At 41.8% G+C, this 21,928-nt stretch overlaps 1 protein-coding gene across 1 annotated transcript in view; it reads left to right on the top strand.

The window, feature by feature from the left end:
- Nucleotides 1–21,928, top strand: part of ADAM12 (ADAM metallopeptidase domain 12) — a 1,000,652-nt gene that overhangs the window by 595,720 nt on the left and 383,004 nt on the right. The window contains 3 exon segments of the mRNA XM_077455498.1: nt 5,882–5,914; nt 5,916–5,948; nt 15,726–15,797. Coding sequence (XP_077311624.1) covers nt 5,882–5,914; nt 5,916–5,948; nt 15,726–15,797 — 138 coding nt within the window.

Here is a 21,928-nt window from a genome sequence, read left to right as displayed (position 1 = left end):
TTTTAGGTTTTACTCTTTTATAGTCACCTGGTGATTCCTTCTGGTACGTCTGTTTTTTTGTTTTTTTTTCAAATGAACGAGCTGTCTTGCAGATGTAGCAGTTAGAGGGTTGAATTAAACCATTTAACCTGGCAAAGTCGGTGGAGCCAGGGGCGAAGCCAGAGGGGGCGGCAAAATTAGGTTTCGCCTAGGGTGTCAAAAATCCTTGCACCGGCCCTGGCTAGTATGCACTGCATACTAGCACATTATGCCTTTACTTTGCAGGAAAAAGAAGGAAGAAAAACCCCACAGTTTACTTCCATTTTAAGGGTCCAGGATCTTATGTAAAAGTGAGATGTACCTGAGTAAAAGCATAATGAAATGGGTTATTATAAGAAAAATAAGAGGGGGGGGGAGGGAGCAAAGGTGTGAGTTAAAACCAAATCTTATAAACTGTATGTTTTTATTTTTTAAAGGAGTAACAGGGTGCGATGGGAAGTCAATGGAGATACAAAAAAACTCAAATCGGGATGTTAACCTCTATTTCCTTCTTCAGGCCTAGATAATCAAGAGAAGCCTGTCTCCTTTAGGAAATTTCCTTGCCTTTAGACTATGATCTATTTGGTCTATTTATAAATCTGGAGCCTGTTTCAGTGAGAAAAGATATGATGAAGTAAAATAAACAGCAAAAATAAGGCTCGGTTCACACAGGGGCGACTTGTCCAGGCGACTTCGCCGCCTGACAAGTCGCGCCCCGTTCTGTACTACGGAACCGTTCTAATAGGAGCGATTCAAGTCGCTCCGACTTAGAAAAAAGGTTCCTGTACTACTTTTGGGCGACTTCGGGCGACTTGCATTGACTTCTATACAGAAGTTGTTTTGCAAGTCGCCGCTGAGGTCGCGGCAGGTCGCGGCGCTGCAAGTCGTGCCGCCTACTGTGTGAACCGAGCCTAAGAGATGTTCGTGTAAATAATTATTTTTCTAAATATTGGCAAAAGTTGCAAAATAACATTTCATTAAGCCTCACCCAGAGTCTGTGTCATTCTGTAAATCTAAAATACTTGCCTTCGGAAAGTGTTCTCAATTGTAGACGGTACAAAAAACAATTCATGGAGTGTGTCCTCCAGAACCATTGTAATATAAATGTAGGCCTGGAACAATAAAGAGAATGATTTGTAGCAAGAGGCTTTTAAAAATAAATAACAAAACTGTTAAAATATCAGTCAAGTATGCTGGCAAATTTTTGAAAACATCTTGTAAAAAAACAAAATTATTACCATGGGATATTTGCAGAACAAAAAAAAGTATTTTATTATTCTCGTGTTTTTTTTTTTCTGGTAAAAGAAGAACTGCCTTATAATTCTTTCAATGTTTCTTTGCACAAGTGCTTTTGCCCATCAGAAACGAAGATGAGTGTGTTTTAAAGGGTTATTTATGCCCCAGTGATAAAGCCTTTGTGTTCCACGTTGGGTGTTCTACATCAGTGGTTCTCAGCCCTGTCCCTCGCGTACCCCCAACAGGCCATGTTTGCAGGTTTTCCTTTATCTTGCAAAGGTGCTTTAAATCAGAGTTAATGGCTTGGTATTTTGGACAGCTATTTTATCCCAAAACATGGCCTGTTGAGGGGTACTTGGGGACAGGGTTGAGAACCACTGTTCTACATGGCATACTAATTGTTAGGACATGCAGTGGCCCTCTTTTATAGTCCCTCATCTTAAAAGAGAAGTATGGCAAAGCCTTTATTTTGCACTCCTGTGAGCCAGAGTGAGCCAAAAGTGGACAAAAGCTGCTTTTGGCTGACATCACAATAATGTGGGGATCCACCTAGATCCTGATCGGCAGCTGGCTCAGCCTTTCAGCACGCTGCTGAGAGCTTGAGTCAGACGTTCCCACTCGTCCCCAACCCCATCGCTCCAGTGAGCATTGGAGGGGAAGAGCAGAAAGCAGTGACTGACACTCTGACACTCACTTCTCTCTGCTCAGAGGGAACAGAGAACTGAGAAGTCATGGGATCGCTCAGTTCTCAGTCCTAGAGCCAGTATGGGGTAGCTGCAGTATCTCAGTGATGATGCAGCCATAGAGATGATTATGTGTGTTTGTTTGCTTTTTATATGCCTAAACTTCTTAACGCCCTTTTCACACAGATGCCTCCGCTAGGCGGAATCTGCTTGCTCACCGGGGATCTCTCTGCTGAACCCCACTGAGCAGGCGAATGACAGGTCCGTGTCCACTCCACTATGCGGGAACGGACGCAGTCCTGCTCACCTTTATGGGGCAATCAGATGGAAACAAACTGCCCATCCATTTCCACTCAATGCCATCTGATCCAATCGGCCAGATTTATGGAAAATAGGAATACGTTTGATTTTGATGGACAGGATCGGATGGCGGTGGGTGTCAGCGGACATCCGCCGCTCCATAGACAACTATGCAGGGTCCGATCGAGTCCACCTAAGAAACTAATGCCATTACATACGACCGGACTTTCCAGCAGAATAGGTCCGATGGAATCATTCTGTCGGATAGTCCGATCGTGTGTGGGATAGCCCAATCGTTTTTCTTTAAAAATTTCCGACGGACCTAGAATAGAACATGTTTCAAATCTGTCCGACGGACTGAATTCCTATCGGGAAAACCGTTCGTCTGTATGCTGGTCCGACGGACCAAATACAACACAAGGGCTGCTACTGGCTAATGAACTTCCATTTCTAGTCCAGTCGTAACATGATCACGTTCAAACTAATGGACTTTCGAACGGACTTTAGTCCGTTCGTGTGTAGGCAAGTCCGTTCGTTCCTGATGTCCTTCGTAACTCCATTGAAAGTCTGTCGGGAAGACCATCTGGACTTTTTCTGCCGGAGAGCCTAGTCGTGCCGGAGAGCCTAGTTTGTGGCATGCGACTTGTGCTCTGAGGATCTTGAAGAGGAACCCTACGTCAAAATGTAAAAAAATGGCCTCCTGTTTTACTTACACTACACTTGTTTTTTGGGGGTGAATGGGTAGTGGTACTATGTACCCCATACTCATTCACATGGGGGAATTTGGGATCAGAGGGCTTCCAGATTTCGATAGGCCTCCTGCCACAGACCCACACAACCGCAGCCCAGGGTTTTGGGGAAATAGGGTCCTTGTCAGGGTCCCCCCCCCCCATTTTGAGGGCATGCAACCTAGTATGGTTCAGGGGCGCTTTCTCATCTCCCCCTACTGCATGCTCTGATAAGGGTCTGGTATGTATTTTGGGGGGTGGGGGGCCCATCGCCATTTTTTTATTCCCTGAACATTTATACCAAACCCAAGTCTCCACTCATCTCGAGATCTAGTTCATGAAAGTTGCATTGAAGTCAGACCAAAGTCGGAATGACAATCTCACACTGTAACACCAGTGTGAACCGGGCTTCAATTGGTGGTAACTGGAAATGGAAGAAAGCAGGCTGTGAGTAACTTGTCTACAGGTCAAGTCAGTGGGGTCTATTTACTAGCCAGGAGGCTTAATAACTGTTTTCAAATGCGCTTTTGTTTTGGACTGTGATGCTTACCCCTGAAAAGGAATCTTTCTTGTTTTTCTGTAAATGCTAAACAAACACCGGCAGAAAGCCCTTAAACCTATTGGTGCTTGGAATACCTCTCTGTGAACTCTCCGCTTGAAGCAGAACCCAACAACATACAGTGCCTTGCGAAAGTATTCGGCCCCTTGAACTTTTCAACCTTTTGCCACATTCAGGCTTCAAACATAAAGATATAAAAATTTTATTTTTTGTGAAGAATCACCAACAAGTGGGACACAATTGTGAAGTGGAACGAAATCTATTGGATAATTTAAACTTTTTTAGCAAATAAAAAAACTGAAAAGTGGTGCGTGCAAAATTATTCGGCCCCTTTACTTTCAGTGCAGCAAACTCACTCCAGAAGTTCAGCGAGGATCTCTGAATGATCCAATGTTGTCCTAAATGACTGATGGTGATAAATAGAATCCACCTGTGTGTAATCAAGTCTCTGTATAAATGCACCTGCTTTGTGATAGTCTCAGGGTTCTGTTGAAAGTGCAGAGAGCATCATGAAGACCAAGGAACACACCAGGCAGGTCCGTAATACTGTTGTGGAGAAGTTTAAAGCCGGATTTGGATACAAAAAGATTTCCCAAGCTTTAAACATCCCAAGGAAGGAGTATCAGACCACTGCAAATCTACCAAGACCTGGCCGTCCCTCTAACTTTCAGCTCAGACAAGGAGAAGACTGATCAGAGATGCAGCCAAGAGGCCCATGATCACTCTGGATGAACTGCAGAGAACTACAGCTGAGGTGGGAGAGTCTGTCCATAGGACAACAATCAGTCGTACACTGCAACAAATCTGCCTTTATGGAAGAGTGGCAAGAAGAAAGCCATTTCTCAAAGATATCCATAAAAAGTCTCGTCTAAAGTTTGCCACAAGCCACCTGAGAGACACACCAAACATGTGGAAGAAGGTGCTCTGGTCGGATGAAACCAAAATCGAACTTTTTGCCCACAATGCAAAACGATATGTTTGGCGTAAAAGCAACACAGCTCATCACCCTCAATACACCATCCCCACTGTTAAACATGGTGGTGGCAGCATCATGGTTTGGGCCTGCTTTTCTTCAGCAGGGACAGGGGAAGATGGTTAAAATTGAGGGGAAGATGGATGCAGCCAAATACAGGACCATTCTGGATGAAAACCTGTTGGAGTCTGCAAAAGACCTGAAACTGGGACGGAGATTTATCTTCCAACAAGACAATGATCCCAAACATACAGCAAAATCTACAAAGGAATGGTTCACAAATAAAAGTATCCAGGTGTTAGAATGGCCAAGTCAAGTCCAGACCTGAATCCAATCGAGAATCTGTGGAAAGAGCTGAAAACTGCTGTTCACAAACGTTCTCCATCCAACCTCGCTGAGCTCGAGCTGTTTTGCAAGGAAGAATGGGCAAAAATGTCAGTCTCTCGATGTGCAAAACTGATAGAGACATACCCCAAGCGACTTGCAGCTGTAATCGTAGCAAAAGGTGGCTCTACAAAGTATTAACGCAAGGGGGCCAATAATGTTGCACGCCCCACTTTTCATTTTTTTTATTAGTTAAAAAAGTTTAAAAAATCCAATAGATTTCGTTCCACTTCACAATTGTGTCCCACTTGTTGGTGATTCTTCACAAAAAATAAAAAATTTTATATCTTTATGTTTGAAGCCTGAAATGTGGCAAAAGGTTGAAAAGTTCAAGGGGGCCGAATACCTTTCGCAAGGCACTGTATACTTCAAGCTATTATGATAATAACAGTAGGTTGGTGTACAGTTCATACTATGAAAAATATGTAGCACCGGCAACATTCCTCATACCTTTTCAATACTCCTGGTCACCTACAGAGCAGTCTTAGTAGTTAACTTTATCATTTTTACAAGTGCGTTTCTTTTTTCATTGGCTGCCATTGGAGAAAGAAACATAATTTTTACTAAATTATTCCTTATTATAGGCTATTAAAAAGGTCTTTTCTTGACTAACAGTAATAGAAGACTGATTGCATTGTTATTTCACAAGTTCAATTTAAACATGTATCTTAAAGTGAGTCATGGAGAAGTCTAATTATACTTGTATTAAAAGACCTTTTAATTGTGTAAATTGAAGCAATAGAACTAATTAATGCAAATAAGATTTTTCAAAAGGCTTTGTTGTATCAAATCATATGCTGAACAACAGTAGAAAAACATCAGGTGTCTACTTGTTCTGCCTCTGCACTTTCTTATTACTTCTCAAAATTGGAGCGAGAAAATACATTTGGAAGGGTAAATTGCGAGATGCAAACTTGCCCAGTCAGGGCCTAGACTGGAAAAGAACAGCCGTGCTTCATAATACTCAACATTGAACTTTCTATGTTATCTGTTTTGGCAGCACAAAAGAGATACTTCGAAGATGACCAAATATGGTGGAGCTTGTTATTGTGGCCGATAATCGTGAGGTAAGAAACAAATATTTGACAGCTTTTCCCTTTTTCGTCTGGTTTTATGCTGTACGGTCCAGGAAGACCAAAGCCTGTCTTATGTGTCACAAGCTTGTGTTTAATCAAAGGGAAGTTCTAGACAGCAAGTAAAATTATCAAAAAATGCTTAATGATAGCCAAGACACATTGCAGATATACTTTGGTCAGAAAGCACACTGTTTGCCTTTCCAAGGCATTTATATATATATTTTAGGCAGATTAAACAATTTCCAAATTGGTTTTAGATAGTAGTTTAGTAAATTGTCCTTTCCATGCTACAATGTGTGGGCAAAACTGTAGTGGACTCAGTAAGTGGGTGGTGTTCCAGACTCAGCTGGAGGCTAGATTTCCAATCGTGGTACTGGCTACAAAGGCACTCGGGAGCAGGGCCACCATCAGTGGGGGTACAGCAAGTACACTTATAAGGGGCCAACCTGCACCTCCTACAGCAGCAGCATAATGAAATTAAACTTTTAGCAGCCAGGCTGCTGGTGATCCGTGATCTGACACTGGCTCCGCTTCCTACCCTGCTGAGACTGAGCCTGCCGCTAGGTTAGTAATGTGATTGGGCGTGACACGGGGATGGTGTGTGGCAGGCCCTCTTAGGTGCATGAAGATTCGAGAGAGCAGCATGGAAGGGTAAGGCACTAAGTCAGTGTGTGTGCACCATGCTGCTGCAGCTTGGTGTGTGGAGTGGACTGTATTTAATCTCCCCAGATGAGACACCTGACCCTGACAAACTGACATGATGGAGTTACATTGTGAAAATGGATGAGGATGTTTTTGGGTGGGAATGAGAGTTACATTGTGGAGAGCCTCTTCATAATGTAACTCTCATCCCCACACAAAATCATCCTCATCCATTTTTAAAATGTAACTCCATCATCCTCATCCCCACCCAGAATCGTCTGTCCCTCTCCACAATGTATCCCCATCCCCATCCCCACCCAGAATCATCCTCATCCCCACCCAGAATCATCCTCATCCCTTTCCAGGAAGAGAGATGAGGATGATTCTGGGCAGGGATGAGGGTGATAAAGTGCATGAATACAATGTCTCAGTCGTGCACATTTGTTTCCTGTACCCACGAGTTGCAGGAAAGACATTCGCACCACCCGTGGTCGGCCTAACTTTTAGCAATTGGTCATCATTGGTTGACCTTTTGATATAATTATGTACAAATCAAATTACATAGTTACATAGTAGGTGAGGTTGAAAAAAGACACAAGTCCATCAAGTCCAATCTGTGATTATATGTCAGTATTACATTGTATATCCCTGTATGTTATGGTCGTTCAGGTGCTTATCTAATAGTTTCTTGAAACTATCGATGCCCCCCACTGAGACCACCGCCTGTGGAAGGGGAATTCCACATCCTTGCTGCTCTTACAGTAAAGAACCTTCTAGGTAGTTTAAGATTAACCTCTTTTCTTCTAATTTTAATGAGTGGCCACGAGTCTTGTTAAACTCCCTTCTGCAAAAAGTTTCATCCCTATTGCGGGGTCACCAGTATGGTATTTGTATATTGAAATCCTATCCCCTCTCAAGCATCTCTTCTCCAGAGAGAATAAGCTCAGTGCTCGCAACCTTTCCTCATAACTAATATCTTCCAGACCCTTTATTAGCTTTGTTGCCCTTCTTTGTACTCGCTCCATTTCCAGTACATCCTTCCTGAGGACTGGTGCCCAGAACTGGATAGCATACTCTAGTTGCGGCCGGACCAGAGTCTTGTAGAGTGGGAGAATTATCGTTTTATCTCTGGAATTAATCCCTTTTTTAATGCATGCCAATATTCTGTTTGCTTTGTTAGCAGCAGCTTGGCATTGCATGTTATTACTGAGTCTATCATCTACCAAGACCCCCAGGTCCTTTTCCATTATAGATTCCCCCAGAGGTTCTCCCCCCCAGTGTATAGATTTCATTCATATTTTTGCCACCCAAATGCATTATTTTACATTTTTCTACATTAAACCTCACTTGCCATGTAGTTGCCCACCCCATTCATTTGTTCAGATATTTTTGCAAGGTTTCCAAATCCTGCGGAGAAGTTATTGCCTTTCTTAGCTTAGTATCATCCGCAAATATAGAGATTGAACCGTTTATCCCATCCTCCAAGTCGTTTATGAACAAATTAAACAGGATTAGTCCCAGCAGAGAACCCTTGGGGACTCAACTACCCACCCCTGACCATTCCAAGTGCTCCATTTATCACCACCCTCTGAACTTGCCCTTGTAGCCAGTTTTCAATCCATGTACTCACCTTATGGTCCATGTCAACGGACCTTATTTTGTACAGTAAACGTTTATGGGGAACTGTGTGAAATGCTTTTGCAAAACCCAGATACACCATGTCTACGGGCCTTCCTCTATCTAGATGGCAGCTTGCCTCCTCATAGAAGGTTAGTAGATTGGTTTGGCAAGAACGATTCTTCATGAATCCAGACTGATTACTGCTAATGATACCATTCTCATTACTAAAATCTTGTATATAGTCCCTTATCATCTCTTCCAAGAGTTTACATACTATTGGTGTTAGGCTAACTGGTCTGTAATTCCCTGGGATGTATTTTGGGCCCTTTTTAAATATTGGTGCTACATTGGCATTTTTCCAATCAGCTGGTACCATTCCAGTCAGTAGACTGTCAGTAAAAATTAGGAACAATGGTCTGGAAATTACTTGACCGAGCTCCCCAAGTACCCTCGGGTGCAAGCCATCTGGTCCCAGTGATTTATTAATGTTAAGTTTCCCAAGTATAATTTTGATTCTGTCCTCTGTTAACCATGGAGGTACTTCCTGTGATGTGTTATGAGGATAAACACTGCAGTTTTGATTACTGAAGCCCCCCGATTCCCTTGTGAAGACTGAGGAGAAGAATAAATTCAATACCTTCGCCATCTCCCCATTCTTTGTAACCAGATGTCCTTCCTCATTCTTTATGGGGCCAATATGGTCTGTCCACCCTTTTTTACTGTTTACATACTTAAAGAATTTCTTGGGATTTTTTTTTGCTCTCCCCCTCCTGTATCTTTCATGTATTTTTTGAAGGCCTTCTCCATTGCTTTTATATGCATTTTTACATTGGAGTTGAGCCATCCATTACTTTTGTTTGCTCTTTTACATTTTTTTTACCCACTGGGATGCATTGGCTAATGCCCTTATTTAATATGCTCTTAAAGCAAACCCATCTCTCCTCCATGTTCTTTGTTCCTAAGGTTTTATCCCAATTTATGCCTTCTAGCAATGTGTGTGTGTGTTTTTTTTTTTTCATGTACATTTCCATCATTGTAACACCTAAATTGTCTCTTTAAAATAGTTTTTTGTTTGGCTATTCCTAAAATATTTGGAATGTGGGGCATATGAAGGTATGGACTTTCTCAAATCTATATTTTTCTTGATTAGTAAAGCCAAAATGAACCTATCAGTCTCTAGCTGATTTATTCACGAAGTATTGTTTGTTCTAATATATGACGTTTTCATGAGCCTGACACCATCACTTGGCCTTGAAGTGGCTGAAGACCCCATGAGCTGTAAAACACCAGTATGTTGTTCCATTTAAATGCAAAGCTAAGATTTGGGTGGCGGTGGATTTTAGGACATCTTGATAAACAAGTAGGATTGTAGTATTTCATTGTTTAGAACATTAAGATGCCTGGATAAATAGGTTGCTATGTATAATATGATGAATTTAGATACCTCATTAGACTTACAGTGAATGGCAACTTTGGCATTTTTAGGCAGTAAACATAATCAACCTGTCATATTTGTCTCTTCCACACAGGAGAGAAAAATCAATAATGTATAAGAATATAACAACAGTGTAATTGCATTTTCTGTGTGATGTACATCTTATGAATATAAAGCTGAGTACAGTTGTTGGAGATAGCTGCCAAACATTGAGAGTTGGCGAAGGGTATGGAATGCAAATCTCACTCATCTGTAGAGTAAAGATGGCATTCTGGCTCAAATCGTCAGCCACACAAGTTTCAAAGAACTGCTGCAGATTGTTAATTTGGCTGAATTAAATGGAAACCATCTCTATATATTAATGAAAAAATAGAGATGAGCTTGGGCATCTTCCGAACTCATCCATAACTGCTTTTTGTACTGTAATGGGCTGCAGACTAGGTCATTCCCCACCCTGAAGATTCCGTTAGAGATGAGTTCAGAAGACGCCTGCACCAAAATGAAAATTCTGGACCGAAACCCAAAATTTAGGATGCACTTGGCCGAAAACTGAAAGCGAAATGGACAGTTTTTAAAAAATATATATATTTTATATACAGTAAAACCTTGGTTTGAGAGCATTTTGCAAGACAAGCGCATTTTTTAAAATAAATTTTGACTTGATATGCAAGTAGCGACATGTCACAACTTAATATAAAAGAGAAGAGAGGCGCCTCTAAGTGTAGCAATATCGATACATTTAATGAAGGTACAACATTTAGAAACTCACTTGGTTGATGATTAAAACACACATCTAAGTATGCAGGCATCTGGGGTAAAGCTGTCCACATAGACCGTCCTTCTCACTGCCATTGATGCTGTCCCTTCCACGTTACGCTTTATGAGCAGTTCAAGCCTCACATTCAGATCACTCGACTGCAGAGTAGTCTTACCGGTCACGATTGCAGACTAACAGTGGTGAGAGCTGGCAGTGTGGGGGATGGTCTATGTGGACAGCTTTACCCCGGATGCCTGCATACTTAGATGTGCCTCTTTTAATCATCAACCATGTGATTTGCTAAATGTTGTACCTTCATTAAATGTAACCATATTGCTACACTTAGAGGCGCCTCTATTCTTCTCTTTTATACTCTGTAGCTCCTGCTGGATTTTGCCTCTAATCCCCTTGTGGAGGCTGCCATTTGTGGATAGACATTTTATGGCTACATAACCTATGACATTGCTATAATCTTTTTATATGGACTATAAACTGAAGGACATATGAATAAATGGTTATGGAACGAATCATTTGAGTTTCCATTATTTCTTAGGGGGGGGGGGGGGGAAATCGGTTTTACAAGCATGCTTCCGGAACCAATTATGCTCGCAATCCAAGGTTTTACTGTTTTGTATATGTAGCACTGACCCCCGAAGGAGCGGCTGGTTTGATTGAGCTTACCGTTACCTTCTTGACCTCGTGTATGTATAGGGGTTTCCCAAGGTAGATGGCCCAAAGAACTGCAGAAACTGACACTGGATACACTTTTGGGATATTTATTTGACAAAAAGTAGCCAGAACAGTCTCTCAATGAAGGATAGAAGGATGGGTAGAAAGTTCAGGTACTCTTGGAACTGCAAAAGATAGGAAGTCTCTCACTATAGAAATCCAGAGATTTACTGCTCACAACTGGATTCTCACAGCTACCGGATAGACCTCCTCTCACTAGGCCTAGCAGCTGATAGAGTGTTTAAGTAAAGCAACGTCTCTGCCACAGACTTGAATGTAGAACACTTGTGAATAAAGTCTCTGCCACAGACTTTAATGTAACTGAAGGATGTAGGTAAAATTTGAGAGCTATCATACGGTACCAGTATATCGCAGCCGATCCAGCGATACCGTATGAGTGTAGATTCACTTGGTGTCTTTCAACTGAGCCTCCAGGCTCTTTCTGAGAAGCCGGCCTTCAGCATGGTCTTCTCCCGAAGAGTCCTCCCCTGGTTGCTTCTCCAGTTGCTGGGCCTCTCCACAGAAGAAATGGCACCGGACCACCTTTGAATCCTCCTCCCAGTTACTTTGCCTTGGGCTAGCCAGCCCCGAGACTCAGAATTGGATTGATCCGCACTCCAGGCCACGAGGGCAATGGGGGCTGGTCAGGAGGACCAGGACCAAGCCGACAGAAAGATCTTCTGGACCGGACCCAGAAGCACGTGATGTCAGTACCTTAAGTACCCTCTCCTACAGGATGACACTCCCACTGGGCTGGTTTCCGAGAAAGAATGGCACCCAATACGCCTAGCTAAACTGCGTTCTCACATTTGCCAGTGGCGACAGCGACACCTGTGGCCAAGCAGAACCCAGTGCAATCCAGCTAGACTGGTACTGAAACCATACATTTGGTATAATTGACCCTAAAACCCAACTATGGCTTTAGGAATTTTAAATAGAAAAAAAACACATAGTGCTTGCTCTTCAGGAGTCGGCGCTACAGATAATTGTATTCTAATTTTAAAATAGTTTTTGAAGTGCTCTTGCATTAAAAGCACTACAAGAGCTGAAGAAAAATGTATTTCTTTAAATTCTATGCATGTGGTCACACTGGTGTAATGCACCCACCATTAAAAGCACAGCAAAAACTCATCTAAAATGCACCTGTGTTGCGTTTGTGATGCAGTTTTTGAGTCACATGGCCTATGGAAATCGTGCATAATTGTCTGTGTTTTTCGGTGGCCATTATCTGAACTTTTTTTTTCTGTCGGCAAAATGCCAATAACCCTATTTTCAGCCGATATATATCGGTTCATACCTGGAAAAAATGTTTTATTTTGGATTATACTAGACATGGACCTTATTTATAGCTCTTGACCTCTTGAAAGATGAACATGTTTCAGTTTTGATTAAAAAGAAGGAAATACAGATGAATAGGATATAGCATATACAACTTTTGTCTGGACAAGAAAAAAATCATTACATCTCTGCAATACATGCACATTTCCCTGTGCTTTAGCCTGTTAACTGCTTCAGTCCCGGAAGATTTTACCCCCTTCCCGACCAGAGCACATTTTGTGATTCAGCACTGTGTCGCTTTAACTGACAATTGCGCGGTCGTGCGAAGTTACACCAGAACAAAATTTACGTCCTTTTTTTCCCCCCACAAATAGAGCTTTCTTTTGGTGGTATTTGATCACCTCTGCATTTATTTATTTTTTATTTTTTTTGAGCTATAAACAAACAAACAGCATCAATTTTGGAAAAAATGCATTATTTTTTACTTTTTGCTATAATAAATATCCCCCAAAAATATATAAAAAAAACGTTATTTTTCCTCAGTTTAGGCCAATATGTATTCTTCTACATATGTTTGGTAAAACAATTAGCAATAAGCATATATTGATTGGTTTGCGCAAAAGTTATAATGTCTACAAAATGGGGGATAGTTTTATGGCATTTTTATTATAATTTTCTTTTTATTAGTAATGGCGGCGATCTCCGATTTTTTTTTTTTTTTTTTTTTTTTTTTTTTTTTTTTTATTGGGACTGCGACATTATGGCGGACACACCTGACACTTTTGACACCTGACTTAATTTTGGGACCATTGCCATTCATACAGCAATCAGTGCTATAAAAATGCACTGATTACTGTAACTGACACTGGCAGGGAAGGGATTAACCACTAGAGGGCGATGAAGGGGTTAAGTGTGTCCTAGGGAGTGAATCTAACTATGGGGGGTGGGTTTCAACTCACATGACAGCGATCACTGCTACTGGGTTGGGGGAGCTCCTCTTCTTTCCTTTCTCTTTCTTTATTATTCCTCCTTTTCTCACCCCCCCCCCCCCCCCTTCTCTATTTCTGGTTTCTAAATTATTCTTTGTATGGTTGCTTAGGTGCGGGCCCCAGGGCCTTTCTCAGTCTGGGCCAGTTATGTGAGCATATTACTTCATGATTTAGTATTTATGTCATATGTTCTTGTAGCACGCTACGTTATCACCCAATTGGAGTAGCGCTAATGGAGCAGATCTACAACATGATATTGTGACATCTTGACACCATACTGTTTTATGTATTAATATATTTGGACACTTGTTTGCTCCCACTTACGGGTGACATATGCACAACTTATTTAGGCTTATCCTGTCATGCATTGATGTTCCTGAATAGTAAATTTTTCTTATAACTAGGATGTGATGTATTTGAAGCATTTAGTTATGCATCATTGCTTGATATTTGTTTCTATACAGTGAGGAAAAAAAAGTATTTGATCCCCTGCTGATTTTGTACGTTTACCCACTGACAAAGGAATAATCAGTCTATAATTTTAATGGTCAGTTTATTATAACAGTGAGAGACAGAATAACAAAAAAAAAATCCAGAAAAAACGCATTTCAAAAAAGTTATAAATTGATTTGCATTTTATTGACTGAAATTAGTATTTGACCCCTTCACAAAACCTGACTTAGTAGTTGGTGGCAAAACCCTTGTTGGCAATCACAGAGGTCAGATGTTTCTTGCACGGTAAAACCTTGGTTTGAGAGCGTTTTGCAAGACAAGCAAAATGTTTTAATACATTTTGAGTTGATATACAAGTAGCGTCATGTCACAACAGAGTATAAAAGAGAAGAGAGGCGCCTCTAAGTGTAGCAATATGGTTACATTTAATGAAGGTACAACATTTAGCAACATATTGCTACACTTATATTGCATACCCATGATCGAAATTCTCGTCGGAAAAAGCTCTGATGGTTTTCCCAATGGAATTCCGCTCACACTGTCTTGCATACACACAGTCACACCAAATTCCGACCGCCAAGAACGAGGTGACGTACAACACGTACGACGGGACTAGAAAAAAGAAGTTCAATACCTAGTAGCCAATAGCTTCCATCTCATAGTTGAATCTGAGCATGCTTGAGTTTTTGCGTGTTGGAATTGCATACACATGATCGGAATTTCCGATAGAAAGTTTTACCATCTGGAAAATTGAGAACATGCTATCAATTTTTTGCTGCCGGGAATTCGGCCAGCTAAATTCTGGAGCATACACACGGTCGCATTTTCCGATGAAAAGCTCTCATCTGTCTTTTGCTGGACGAAATTCCGATTGTGTGTACACGGCATTAGAGGCGCCTTTCTTCTCTTTAATACTATGTAGCTCCTGCTGGATTTTGCTTCTAATCCCCTTGTGAAGGCTGCCATTTGTGGATGGACATTTAATGGTTGCACAGCCTGGTCACATATATTATAAATAGATATTCTTTTTATAAGGACTATAAACTGAAGGACCTATGAATAAATGGTTGTGGAACGAATCATCTGAGTTTCCATTATTTCCCTTGGGGAAATTAGCTTTGATATACAAGTGTTTTGGATTACAAGCATGTTTCCGGAACGAATTCTTCTCACAATTCAAGGTTTTACTGTAGTTGGCCACCAGGTTTGCATACATCTTAGGAGGGATTTTGTCCCACTCCTCTGAGGACCCTCTTCAAGCCATTAAGGTTTTCAGGGCTGACGTTTGCTAATTTGCACCTTCAGCTCCCTCCACATATTTTCTATGGGGTTATAAATTTTTTATAACTTTTTTGAAATGCGTTTTTCTGGATAGAAATCAAATAATCCCCCCCCCCCCACTATATCTCTATATTCTTATGTTTTCTGTTTTGTCTAAACTTCTTTCAATAAACATTGGAAAGAAAAATTGTTGATATTATCACATATTTGCACTGTCATCTATTTTGCTCTTCATACATACAGCAATCTTCCTTTTTATGAACATTTTTTGCATAATCTGATCCTAAACAGGTGTCATCATTTTTCAAGCAGTGGCGTAATGGGGCAGTGGGTCCCATCAATCCTTGTACATCCAGGCATCTCTGTATACAATCGTTAGAACAGTTTTCCCTTGGCTGCCATTGTGGCATCTGCAATCCGAGGATCCCAACATACACTTTACCATATTGCTGTTGAATGTTCAGAGATTTTAAAGTAGCTCTAGCAGCCATGTTTGCAGGTGCAACGATTATGCTAATTACAGTTACAGTATGTCCTGCTGTTTATTGAAAATCTGGTGATGACTGTTCTCTCCTTCTTCTCAGTATCAGCGACAAGGAAAAGATGTGGATAAAGTTAAACACCGGCTTCTAGAAATGGCCAATTATGTGGATAAGGTCAGTGCCATTCATTTGTAAATTTATTTAAAGTTCAGGGACAAATATTTGATTTGTTTTTATCTTTTGTTTTAGATGTTCCATCAGATTTCTAGTTTTCAGAAGTAAAAAAAAAAAGATGAAACTTTGATTGGTCACTGTGTGTATAAACTGCAATTTTGTAAACTTTTTTTTTTTTTTTTAATTTTCCCACATTTCTTATGTACTGTAGATAATTTACCCTAACCCTTACATGATGGAGGTAAAACAAATCTTGACACCTGAGCACAATTTTGCAACTTTAACATGTGTTAAACTTTACATGTTGCAACTACATAGTGTATCCCAGGGAATAATACTTAATTTTTTTCAAGGAAAATTGGGCTTTCATTTGATGGTAAATGGTAATGGAACCAAATAGAACTTTCCTTTGATGGTATTTGATCACCTCTGCGTTTGTGTTTTTAAATTTTTTGCGCTATGAACAAAAAAATACAGACAATAAAAAAAAAAAATATATATATATATATAGGTACGCATTCCTGTGCAGCAGAGCCTCCTTGCTGCTGTATATGCAAGTTATATATTTGGCAAGCGGTTAAGGCCTGGTTCACACCTATGCAGTTTCAGTTTTGTAGAAACACACTACAGTCCATTTAACATGGTTTCCTATGGGTCATGTTCACATCTGTACATTTTATGGAAAGGTCCAGGGACTTCTTTCTGTTTTTTTGGTTCCTTAGACTTCAGTGGATCAAAAACTTGTATTGAAAAACACAAAATGCACCTGAAATATGCAAACTGCAACCTGCATAGGTGTGAACCAGGCCTAACTCTTACCCTGTCTGACAAATAGCCCCTGTCAGTTTTGGATGGAGTATATCTGCCACATAGGATTTTACGGTTCATGAGATAGCTGGGTGGCAGAGGAAGGGATTGTAGCAGGCTGCAGGGGGTCAATCACTGATCACATCTTATTCCCCACCTGGGATAGAATTTGTCTTCCCCTGTGTTAATGGATGTGAAGTAACCTGTCTGAAGCAAACCCAGTATATTTTACTAGCCAGGAGATGTGATACTGTTTTGCTTGAGATTTTTTACTTTTTGTTTTGGACTGTAATTCTTAGGCTGGCCATTGTGTTCAACAACACCTGACACTGACCTAGATGAAAGCTTAATCTAGCCTTTTTGTCATTATTTTTTTTTTTTTACATACATGTTTTTTTGTTTAAATATTCTCCTCTAGCAAGGAGAAAAAGATACAGTGTATCTTGTTCTCCATTCAATAGGAGAAAACACAGGGGTGAGCTATTTAGTGACTGATAACTGTATTAGCCAATCAGAAGCTACCACGGCATGATCGGAAACCTGACCTCCCGGTTACAGATTGTTGGCTATTGTTACTGATTGTTACTGATTGACAGCTCATTTTCTGTGTTGGTAGTGTGCTGCAGCACCTATATATACAGTAGGTGCCCACGATATTTTGTCGCGAGAGCCAGCGCCGAGCCGGCTCGCATCGGGAAAGGAAAAATGTTTATTTTCCTTTGGCAATAAGCGACAAGCATCGCTGACATTGAGGCCGGGTTCACACTGGTGTGGGGATCCGAATTGGATTCCTGCCAATACCAGGCACTGTATTTGGTATGAATATTAAGGGAACCCCCTACGCCAGGGAGAACCCCCACGCCAAATTTTAAATAAAAAAACTACCATGGGTTCCCCCTCCAGAGGCATACCAGGCCCTTAGGTCTGGTAGGAATTTTAAGGGGAACCCCCTACACGGAAAAACGGCGTAGAGTTCCCCCCAAAATCCATACCAGACCCCTATCCGAGCATGCAGCCCGGCCGGTCAGGAAAGGGGTTGGGGATGAGCGAGTGCCCCCCCTCCTGAGCCGTACCAGGCCGCATGCCCTCAACATGGGGGAGTGGGTGCTTCAGGGAAGGACAAGGGCCTCTTCCCAACAACCCTGGCCGTTGGTTGTCGGGGTCTGCGGGCGAGGTGCTTATCAGAATCCAGGAGCCCCCTTTAATAAGGGGGCCCCCAGATCCCGGCCCCCCACCCTATGTGAATGAGTATGGGGTACATAGTACCCCTATCCATTCACCTAGGGAAAAAGGGTTAATAAAAAAAAACAAAAAGCACAACACAGGTTTTCAAAGTAATTTATTAGGCTGCTCCAGGGTCCTCTTTTCCGACTTCAGGGGTATTCTCACCGGGCTCCTTGGCTATCTTCTTCCAGCTCTTTTACTAGCGGAGGAGCCCGACTTTCTCCTTCGCCATTGTCACCGCCGACTGGGGGTCTTCTTCCGACTCCTTGGCGCTCTCCGGTTCTTCTCTGTGCTCTCCGGTTCTTCTCCGCGCTCTCCGGTTCTTCTCTGCGCTCTCCCTCCTCTTCTCCCGTTCTCCAGCGTCTTCTTCTGGGCTCCTCCGCTATCTTCTTCCAGCACTTTAAGTAGCAGAGGAGCCTGGTCTCCTCCATCCTCCATCCTTCTTCCCTTTTCTCTCTTCTTTCTTCTTTCTACTTCCGATGTTGACACGATGCTCTCTCCCACTGTAATGTGAGTGCTGCGTGATCACTTATATAGGTATATATATGTGTTTTTTTTTTATTAACACTTTTTTCCCAAGGTGAATGGGTAGGGGTACTATGTACCCCATACTTCTTCACATAGGGTGGGGGGCTGGGATCTGGGGGTCCCCTTATTAAAGGGGGCTCCCAGATTCCGATAAGCCCCTCGCCCGCAGACCCTGACAACTAACGGCCAGGGTTGTCGGGAAGAGGCCTTTGTCCTCATCAACATGGGGACAAGGTGCTTTGGGGTGGGGGGGGCCGCAGGGCTCCCCCCATCCCAGAAGCACCCACCTGGCCTTACCTGGTACGGCTCAGGTGGGGGGGGGCCTCGCTCGTCCCCACCCTCTTTCCTGACCGGCCAGGTTGCATGCTCGGATAGGGGTCTGGTATGGCTTTTGGGGGGACCCCCATGCCGTTTTTTTGGTATGCCGTATGCCCCTGAAGGCATGCAGATCTTATTAGGGAGGCGACATTGTCGCTTATCTCTCGCGTACACTGCTATAGGAAAATTTTACATTTTCCCATTCAGCCAGCGCGAGAACCAGCGTGACGGGATCGCGCTGGAAACACAATATCGGCGGCACCTACTGTACAGCCCATGGATAAAGACCCACTTCTGTGAAGCTGTATATATTCATATGCTCAGTGGGAAGGGATTAAAAGAAGATCCAAAATGTTTACGTTGTCATGAGAGCCAGAGGTGAGGGAGAATACAACAGTGGCTGAACCTGTTCTGGTGACAACTTTCTAAAATGGGAATTCCGTTCAATTTCAATTTGCTTCCCCCAGCTCAGAACGTTCTGGAAAATCTCTTTAGTTGGAAATAGGCAACAAAAAGTAACTAGGTATGGTTTTTAAAACTTTCTTACTCATATTTAAAACAAAAAAAAAATGTTTTGGCTTTACATATAATTAAAATGAAACGTATTTGTGTGACAGCTGACCTTAAACCAAATCTATCACATACAGTTTGTATAGAAAATAATCGCCCCTCTAAGATAATCACATTTTGTTGCTTTGCACTCTGAAATGGTCAGACATAGTTTTTGTTTTATCCGGCTGTATTTTCTTCAACCTATAACATTGTAGAGAAAGATATAACCCCAACATGTCAGAATTGTTTTAAACAATTCAAACAAATCACAGAATTGGAAAAAGGATCACCCCATTGTGTCAGTATTTTGTTGAACCTCCTTTTGCTTTAATTACAGCCTTTAGTCTTTTGGAACATGTCTCTACTACCTTTGCACATCTAGACTTTGCAATATTTGCCTACTCTTTTTTGCAGAACTGCTCAAGTTCAGTTAAATTTGATGGTGACCGTTTGTGGACTGCATTCCACAGATTTTCAATGGGATTTAAGTCTGGGCTCTGTGTGGTAATTTTTGCTGTGTACTTTTTGGAAGAGGGCAGCTGATTTTCCTCAATAATTTGACGGTATTTTGCCCCCCCCCCCAATAACAGGTTATTACCACCTCCATGCTTTAGTGTAGGAATGGTGTTATTTTGATAGTCAGTTGGATTGGATTTCATCCAGACATATTGTTTGGTTTTGAGGCCAAATAATTAAATGTTAGTCTCATCTGACCATAACACCTTTTTCCATGTGGCCTCAGAATCTTCAAGGTGCGTTTTGGCAAAGCTCAGTCATGACTGCATGTGGCTTTTTTCTTGCAACCCTCCCATACTAACCACAATTGTTGAGAATTTATGATATTGTTGTCACATGCACACAATGACCACTTTGTCATAAATTCCTGCAACTGCTTCAGAGTTGCTGTAGACCTCTTGGTAGCCTCTCTGACCAGTTTCCTCCTGGCTCTTTCATCTAGTTTGGAGCAACATCCTTATCCAGGGAAGGGTCTGTGTTGTACCAAATACCTTCCACTTCTTAATAATATACTCCAGACTTGTGCTTCTAGGCATCGATAAAGCCTTTGACATTTTTGTATCCATCTCCTGACTTGTGGCTGTCCAATACCTTATACCGGAAATCCCAATGACGGTGTCTGCCCCCCCCCCCCATAGTTGATTGTTTGCTTCAGTTGCACTATCAGTTGCACTATCAGGGACTGAAATGTTCCAGGAAAGCTCTTTTCATGCTGAGCGAATTTAAAATGACCTCAGCTGATCACACTGGAAATTCAAATGGCATTGTGTGCCATTGAGAAGGGGATTGGCTACACCTGATTGAGTTTACAAGTCATTTTTAGACCCCTTTCACACTGGGCCGTCACCGGTAAAGTGGCACTATTTTTACCAGCACTTTACTGTCGTTTTAGCGGCACTATTTGCCGAAATGGGTTAAATCTGCCCGCAAAACTATTTCAATGGGGAGCAGCGGTGGAGGAGCGGTGATTTCACTGCTCTTTCACCGCTCCAAGGAAACTGCTAGCAGGACTGTTTCTGGTGCCCTGCCAGCGCACCACTTAAGTGTCCAAAGCACTCGGGCTTTCACACTGGAGTGCATGGAGCAGCTGTTTTAGGGCGTTTTGCAGGTGCTATAGCGCCTTCAAAATGCTCCAGTGTGAAAGGGGCCTTAGGAGGAGGTGATCCTTTTTCCAACTTGGTGATTCTGTTTTTGAATTTTTTCTTCTGACATGTTTATGTTGGGGGGGGGGGGGGGGGTGATTATTTTGTTTATCCACTGTGTGAAGCAAGATCAAAGTGTCATCATAATCCTCATTTTTAGCAGGTACACTGAGACTTTCTTAGAGATTTACTTTTGCTTTTTTTTTTTTATTGAAATTGATTCTGCCATTGCCAAGTAATCAGCAGTGCAGCATCAGCCTTTTGGCTACATTCAATTGAGTTTCTGACATCACTATAGAGAAAGAGTTCTCAGCTCTGCTGGGTGCGTGGACACTGCAAATAATTATTTAACATGGCTGCACCAAAAAAGGAATTTTCTATTATACTTTAACATTAATCCAGACGCTGTGAAATTCAGCAGATACAGCTTTTACTTTAATTAGTGAACTGCAATGTATTCAGGTGCCCTTTTTGTGACATATTCAGTTTACTATAATTTGAATTTTATATAATGTTTCCGTTGCTAGACTGAGCCTCGCCATTAAGGGGCCCTGTAATGGGACTGTAGCCCCTTGCTGATAATTATTTGCGGTGTCTCTTCCCTCCTGAGCATTGCTTCTGGGAGACTGCAGTAAGATTGAAGAAAGAAAATGAATAATTTCTTTCTGAATGATTAGAGGAATGCATAAATAGACAGTTAAAAGACTATAATGAGGGCATTGAGAATGTTTGGTCTGCGGAATCATAAACCGAACATTTCATTTTTTATTCAGACGTAGCTGTAGTGTACCAGGATACTTTGGTGTTAGGGTTGCCCAGTAACGATCTTTGAAGGTTTTTTTTCTCATAGTGAGTTGGTCTGTCATATGTTTTGTCTGATGTTTGTATTTCCAGTCCAAACGTATTGTTTCAATTTTGGATAGTAGATGCTCTTTGTTTTGTTTTTTCCCATCTGTGTTCTCTGTCCTTATTGGGAAGATTCCTCCTCACTTCCTATCAGGTGAGGAAGTGATGGGAAATCTCTCCATGAGCCATATAAAAAAA

Source organism: Lithobates pipiens, unplaced genomic scaffold (assembly GCF_037356315.1).
Source record: "Lithobates pipiens isolate NorthernLeopardFrog02 unplaced genomic scaffold, aLitPip1_a1.2 Scaffold_25, whole genome shotgun sequence".
NCBI classification, from domain to species: domain Eukaryota; kingdom Metazoa; phylum Chordata; class Amphibia; order Anura; family Ranidae; genus Lithobates; species Lithobates pipiens.
The sequence above is the reverse complement of the archived record's forward strand: the minus strand, read 5'-3'. Positions and strand labels throughout refer to the sequence as shown.